At 39.0% G+C, this 7825-nt stretch overlaps 1 protein-coding gene across 1 annotated transcript in view; it reads right to left on the bottom strand.

The window, feature by feature from the left end:
- Positions 1–6028: 6028 nt before the first annotated feature.
- Positions 6029–7825, bottom strand: part of LOC147201215 (guanine nucleotide-binding protein G(i) subunit alpha-2) — a 37531-nt gene continuing 35734 nt past the window's right edge. Inside the window, exons 9-10 of the mRNA XM_086118643.1 lie at positions 7410–7602; positions 6029–6987 (exon numbers count right to left, since the gene is read on the bottom strand). Coding sequence (XP_085974769.1) covers positions 7412–7602 — 191 coding nt within the window. The 3' untranslated portion in view covers positions 6029–6987; positions 7410–7411. The remainder of the gene's footprint in view (positions 6988–7409; positions 7603–7825) is intronic.

Raw genomic sequence — 7825 nt, 5'->3', positions numbered from 1 at the left:
TATAGTAAGGCGTTTTTAGCCAGAAAAAAACGACCACGTACAGTAAGGTGTTTTGAGCCAAAAAAAACCGACCATGATTAGAAAGGCGTTTTAACAAAAAAAAAACAACCATGTATAGTAAGGTGTTTTTAGCCGAAACAAAACGACCATGTATAGTAAACGCCTCGTTTTTTTTGGCTAAAAACGCCTCACTATACATGGTCGTTTTTTTCGGCTAAAAACGCCTTACTATACATGGTCGTTTTTTTCGGCTAAAAACTCCTTACTATATACATGGTCGTTTGTTAAGGCTAAAAACGCCTTACTATACATGGTCGTTTTTTTTGGCTAAAAACGCTTTGCTAAAAACGCCTTACTATACATGGTCGTTTTTTGGGGGGCTAAAAATGCCTTACTTTGCATGGTCGTTTTTTTGGGCTAAAAATGCCTTACTATACATGGTCGTTTTTTTCGGCTAAAAACGCCTTACTATACATGGTGGTTTTTTGGGGGGCTAAAAACGCCTTACTTTGCATGGTCGTTTTTTTCGGCTAAAAACGCCTTACTATACATGGTGTTTTTTTTGGGCTAAAAACGCCTTACTATACATGGTCGTTTTTTTCGGCTAAAAACGCCTTACTATACATGGTGTTTTTTTTGGGCTAAAAACGCCTTACTGTGCATGGTCGTTTTTTTGGGCTAAAAATGCCTTACTATACATGGTCGTTTTTTTCGGCTAAAAACGCCTTACTATACATGGTCATTTTTTTTGGGCTAAAAACGCCTTACTGTACATGGTGGGGTTTTTTCGGCTAAAAACGCCTTACTATACATGGTGTTTTTTTTGGGCTAAAAACGCCTTACTATACATGGTGGGTTTTTTCAGCTAAAAAGGCCTTACTATACATGGTCGTTTTTTGGGGGGCTAAAAACGCCTTACTTTGCATGGTCGTTTTTTTGGGCTAAAAATGCCTTACTATACATGGTCGTTTTTTTCGGCTAAAAACGCCTTACTATACATGGTCGGTTTTTTTGGGCTAAAAACACCTTACTATACATGGTCATTTTTTTCGGCTAAAAACGCCTTACTATGCAAAAACCCCTTACTATACATCGTCGTTTTTTCGGCTAAAAACGCCTTACTATATACATGGTCATTTCTTTTGGCTTAAAACGCCTTACTATACATGGTCGGTTTTTTTTGGGCTAAAAACGCCTTACTATACATGGTCGTTTTTTTGGGCTAAAAACGCCTTACTATACATGGTCGTTTTTTGGGCTAAAAATGCCTTACTATACATGGTCGTTTTTTGGGGCTAAAAACGCCTTACTATACATGGTCGTTTTTTTCGGCTAAAAATACCTTACTATACATGGTCGTTTTTTTCGGCTAAAAACGCCTTACTATACATGGTGGTTTTTTTCGGCTAAAAACGCCTTACTATACATGGTGTTTTTTTTTGGCTAAAAACGCCTTATTATACATGGTGGGTTTTTTTCAGCTAAAAAGGCCCTACTATACATGGTCGTTTTTTGGGGGGCTAAAAACGTCTTACTATACATGGTCGCTTTTTTTTGGCTAAAAACGCCTCACTATACATGGTCGTTTTTTTCGGCTAAAAACGCCTTACTATACATGGTCGTTTTTTTCGGCTAAAAACTCCTTACTATATACATGGTCGTTTGTTAAGGCTAAAAACGCCTTACTATACATGGTCGTTTTTTTTCGGCTAAAAACGCCTTACTATACATGGTGTTTTTTTTTTTTGGGCTAAAAACGCCTTACTATACATGGTCGTTTTTTTTTCAGCTAAAAAGGCCTTACTATACTATGTAAGGTATAGTAAGACGTTTTTAGCCCCCCCTTACTATGGGGGGCTAAAAACGTCTTACTATACATGGTCGTTTTTTTTGGCTAAAAACGCCTCACTATACATGGTCGTTTTTTTCGGCTAAAAACGCCTTACTATACATGGTCGTTTTTTTCGGCTAAAAACTCCTTACTATATACATGGTCGTTTGTTAAGGCTAAAAACGCCTTACTATACATGGTCGTTTTTTTCGGCTAAAAACGCTTTGCTAAAAACGGCTTACTATACATGGTCGTTTTTTTTGGCTAAAAACGGCTTACTATACATGGTCGTTTTTTTCAGCTAAAAACGCCTATACATGGTCGTTTTTTGGGGGGCTAAAAACGTCTTACTATACATGGTCGTTTTTTTGGGCTAAAAACGCCTTTCTATACATGGTCGTTTTTTTCAGCTAAAAACGCCTTACTATATACATGGTCGTTTTTTAAGGCTAAAAACGCCTTACTATACATGGTCGTTTTTTTCGGCTAAAAACGCTTTGCTAAAAACGGCTTACTATACATGGTCGTTTTTTTTGGCTAAAAACGCCTTACTATACATGGTCGTTTTTTTCAGCTAAAAACGCCTATACATGGTCGTTTTTTGGGGGGCTAAAAACACCTTACTATACATGGTCATTTTTTTCGGCTAAAAACGCCTTACTATGCAAAAACCCCTTACTATACATCGTCGTTTTTTCGGCTAAAAACGCCTTACTATATACATGGTCATTTCTTTTGGCTTAAAACGCCTTACTATACATGGTCGTTTTTTTGGGCTAAAAACGCCTTACTATACATGGTCATTTTTTTCGGCTAAAAACGACTTACTATACATGGTAGGGTTTTTTTTCGGCTAAAAACGCCTTACTATACATGGTCGGGGTTTTTTTCAGCTAAAAACGCCTTTCTATACATGGTCGTTTTTCTCGGCTAAAAACACCTTACTATACATGGTCGTTTTTTTTTAGGCTAAAAACGCCTTACTATACATGGTGGGTTTTTTCAGCTAAAAAGGCCCTACTATACATGGTCGTTTTTTGGGGGGCTAAAAACGTCTTACTATACATGGTCGTTTTTTTTGGCTAAAAACGCCTCACTATACATGGTCGTTTTTTTCGGCTAAAAACTCCTTACTATATACATGGTCGTTTGTTAAGGCTAAAAACGCCTTACTATACATGGTCGTTTTTTTCGGCTAAAAACGCTTTGCTAAAAACGGCTTACTATACATCGTCGTTTTTTTCGGCTAAAAACGCCTTACTATACATGGTCGTTTTTTTCAGCTAAAAACGCCTATACATGGTCGTTTTTTGGGGGGCTAAAAACGTCTTACTATACATGGTCGTTTTTTTGGGCTAAAAACGCCTTTCTATACATGGTCGTTTTTTTCGGCTAAAAACGCCTTACTATATACATGGTCGTTTTTTAAGGCTAAAAACGCCTTACTATACATGGTCATTTTTTTCGGCTAAAAACGACTTACTATACATGGTAGGGTTTTTTTTCGGCTAAAAACGCCTTACTATACATGGTCGGGTTTTTTTTCAGCTAAAAACGCCTTTCTATACATGGTCGTTTTTCTCGGCTAAAAACGCCTTACTATACATGGTCATTTTTTTTGAGGCTAAAAACGCCTTACGATACATGGTCGTTTTTTTTCCGGCTAAAAACACCTTACTATACATGGTAGGGTTTTTTCGGCTAAAAACGCCTTACTATACATGGTCGGGGTTTTTTTCAGCTAAAAACGCCTTTCTATACATGGTCGTTTTTCTCGGCTAAAAACGCCTTACTATACATGGTCGTTTTTTGGGGGGCTAAAAATGCCTTACGATACATGGTTGTTGTTTTTTCCGGCTAAAAACGCCTTACTACACATGGTCGGGGGGGGTTTCGGCTAAAAATGCCTTACTATATATATGGTCGTTTTTTTGGGGCTAAAAACACCTTACTACACATGGTCACTTTTTTTTCGTCTAAAAACACCTTTCTACACATGGTCGGGTTTTTTTCGGCTAAAAATGCCTTACTACACATGGTCGTTTTTTTTTCGGCTAAAAACGCCTTTCTATACATGGTCGTTTTTGCTATAAACAACCAAAACAACATGTCTTTCCTTTGTTTTGGTATAAAGAAGCACAAGAACATTTGGAAAATGTTGAAATTTAATGAACGTATCTTTTACAAAACATTTCATGAAGCACCTTACATTTCCTTCAACAAATGTGCAATTTACTTTTATCATTCGCATTGCAACTGATCCCATTGATTGTACAAACTTTAACAAGTAATTAGTATTGAAAAATATAGTAATGCACTTTATGATTAAACCAGATTTATAAAGAAAGGAAGTTTTAAACCATTTACACGTGCATATAAAATCTAAATGTAATCCCTGGCTACACCTTACAAACTAAGGAGAGTGCTATTAAATGTGTAAATGTGAGAGTGCTATTGATAGCGTCTGCTGTCATGGGTCTGTCTCAGTAACGGACTGAGGCTGCTGTTGTCTTCTTCTCTGGTCAAACAGTGTTTCCTAGCGGATACTCAATGAATTGCACCTTATTAAAAATATTAATTCTGTCTTTATGCATTTTTTTCATTTTTAAATTATCCTGCGGGCCTGATTGAACCTTGCGCGCGCGCGTGTGTGTGTGTGTGTGTGTGTGTGATGAATGGAATTCCGCATCGGTATGCAATTGTAAAACAAGGCTGTGTGTTGAAAAAATAAATCTGAAACTGCATTTAAGGGTGGCTCAATACTGGCTGGCCATGTGCGGGCCGGAGTTGTAAATTGATTTCTGGCCCAAATACTTCACTCCACAACTGGCCCTCATCTGGTTTGCCAGAGTCAAGCCAGTGCCTCCTTTGCCACTCCTGGGCCGTGTTCGGCCCACATGCATTATGCCAGTGCCGACTCAAGGCCAGCTGTGCCAGCTTCATGCCGAATCCGGGCCAGATGCATTTGCTGACTGGGATTTGTGTCATATTTTTACATTTTTAAAATCCATGTAGGGATGGGCAAAGTATGGCCATCATGACTTTATCCATCCATTCATTTTCGAATCAGCTTATCCTCACGAGGGTCGCCGGCGTGTTGGAGCCTATCCCAGCTGTCTTCGGGCAATAGGCGGGATACACCCTGAACTGGTTGCCAACCATTTCACTTCCATTAACCTGCCATACATGTTTTGGGAATGTGGGTGGAAACCCACGCAGGTACGGGGAGAACATGCAAACTCCACACAGGAAGGGCTAAGCCGGAATTGAACCCATAACCAGTCACCCACCGTGCTGCAGTTGTTTATTTGTTTGTTAATTGTTTTATTTTTCCCTCAGCAATGAATGGTCTGGCCCAAATTGTCCGTTTTAAAAAATCAAATGTGGTCGTCGAGCACCATTTGAAGAAGGACAGTGCACCCCCGGCATAAGGCTCTACCTACCGGCCGCGTCAAGACATCGCTTATCATAAAACATTGGTTCCTTTTGATGGTGCCTGAATACAAACACTCTGCACACCTCTTCTTGTGACTTTATGATAACAATTTAGCATTCTTTGGTTTCTCCGGCGGTTTAGAATTGCATACAAACCATTTGACCACGGGACACCTTGGGACACCTTCTCATTTCGTTTGCAAGTGAGGAATGGTCGCACTTATGTGATTCAGACCGGAGACTGATGGAAATTAACTCATTCATGTCAAGAAATAGGCATCGTCACACAGGTCTAAACATTTGCATGCGGTGCTCTCAAATCAATCAATCATTCTTGTTTGTTGCTGTTAAAATTGTGTTTTAGGCAAAGGCACAAATGATCGTGCGTTTAAAATAACTAATCTCAAAAATAAATCAATACAAATAAAGTAATACTTTTAAAAGTGAGATAAAGAAACATGCTTTCTAGCCAAAACATTAGGTACGTCCGCACAATCTTTTAAATAATTGTTTTCATGTTCATAACCTTGAATTACTGTCAGTCCATTTTAAATGTCCTAAACAAATGGGACTTGGAGTCCATTCTATTGAATATATTGACCGTTTCTTCTTCAAAAATTAGAAAAATGTTACGTTTTTCTTTTTACAATTACACATGGAAATCTCATCAACTGTATCTTAAATGCGGTGCCTCGCTGTATTCGCACGTTAGCGTTGCTAAAAATATGACGTTTTTGGACAAAAGGACAGGAGAATAAAACCTCACAGGACCAAACTTTTAATATTTACATTAACCAAATGACTTGATTTGTACTTTAAATACCAACAAACAAGATGCGTTACATCATCGTTCAACCTCTGTGCTTGGATGCATCGTAGGCTATGGGTACAGAGTAGAAATAGCCCTAATTGAACAGTGTGAAGAACAAATGTGAAGATCCACGCGTAAACAGATATCAAGGCACAAACATAAAGTCAAAACGAGAGACTCGGAGTGAAACAAAGAGTACACAATAATCTACAGTAGATCATCAACAGACATAATTTACAACCTCACAGATTGTGTTGAGTGTATTCAAACAAGTGGTACGTAACGGTTGTGAGTGGGTACAGGCTAATTAATGGAATGTCATGCAGGGGAATACTGTGATGCTTACCACATTGATAATTGAAAATGGCGTAGAAAAATGATTTTTCCCCCCACACCGCCACTCACATTCTGCATATGTTGAAACCGTTGTTAACATGAGTTGATGTGATATAAAATATTGTTTCGTACCGTCTTTTAATCAACCTTAAGGGGAAAATTAACATCTTAAAAAAGTCACGGGTGAAGAAAAACGACGACTTAAATCAAAATGACCACAAGATCTTCTTGATGGGTGAGGAATATTCTTTGTGCATTTTACATGCGTTCCAACAATTCAATGAAAGCCAACTCATTTTTCCACACGAGTGGCTGCTAAATTCCTCTCATCCCATGAGGGTGCTCAAACATTCATTCAGGGGACTATCAAGAGTAAAAGAGAGAGGAGGCGTGTGACAACTTTGTATGCATTTGTATGCAGGACCAACGTTACACAGCGATGGTAGCCAATCACAAATTGTTGAAATTCTTTCAAGGTTTCCCCTCTTGTAGGGATTACGTCTGTCGTGGTTTTCATTAAGAAAAGCAGTCATCGTCACATGGTTGACGCGGTCTCTCACGCAGTGTGCACATCCTGCCACAAAACCGAAAAAAAAGAAAAATACGTTAGCTGTTGATGAACTGACAATGAACCCTTTACATACTCATTCCGGTTTTCTCAATGTGTTGACAGAAAGTAGACGAAGCCTTAGGAAGCAGGTCTAAGTTGTGGCGCAGGTGGTGTCACGCGATTTTGGTGGATTTGATCGCTTCACTGAAAAATGTGGTGAATGGCATCATATTTGATATTTATGATATGACAACAGCGTGCATCAAAATCTGTGAATCATTGTCGGAATCAATTCATTGAATGCATTCTTATTATTAACAACATCTTTAGTCTTGTTTTAAAAGGACCGCTCCTGACCACCTGGTGAGTATGTGTGCGTGTGTGTATGGAGGGAGGGGTGTCACCAAATACCTTAACAGACTTTATATCGCTGCGAAGCACCTCACCTTCAGAAAAGCCCGCAGTCCTTCAGGTTATTCTTGATGATGACATCAGTGACGGCGTCAAAGACAAACTGCACGTTCTTTGTGTCGGTAGCACACGTGAAGTGGGTGTAGATCTCCTTGGTGTCCTTCTTTTTGTTCAGGTCTTCAAATTTGGTCTGGATGTAACTGGCTGCTTCATCGAACTTGTTGGCCCCTCGGATGAAAAAAACAAGAACATTTTTTTGGAGTTTATCAGTTGAAGCTAATTCCCCCCCCCCCCCCCCCCCCCAAAGGTTATCAACCAGTGTTGGTCATTAGTTTTATTTCAGTTAAATATTTTAAATGGAGGAACATTTTTGTTTTGGGAGTGTGCCAGGTGTAATTGAGCCACTAAGGACTAGAGTGGGCTCACTCAATGTTGGTCATTGGTGGAAAAA

This window comes from Hippocampus guttulatus, chromosome 8 (assembly GCF_054856545.1).
Source record: "Hippocampus guttulatus isolate MCC_2025c chromosome 8, RoL_Hgut_1.0, whole genome shotgun sequence".
Taxonomy (NCBI): Eukaryota; Metazoa; Chordata; class Actinopteri; order Syngnathiformes; family Syngnathidae; genus Hippocampus; species Hippocampus guttulatus.
Note: the sequence above shows the minus strand (reverse complement) of the source record. Positions and strands in the feature narration are given on the sequence as shown.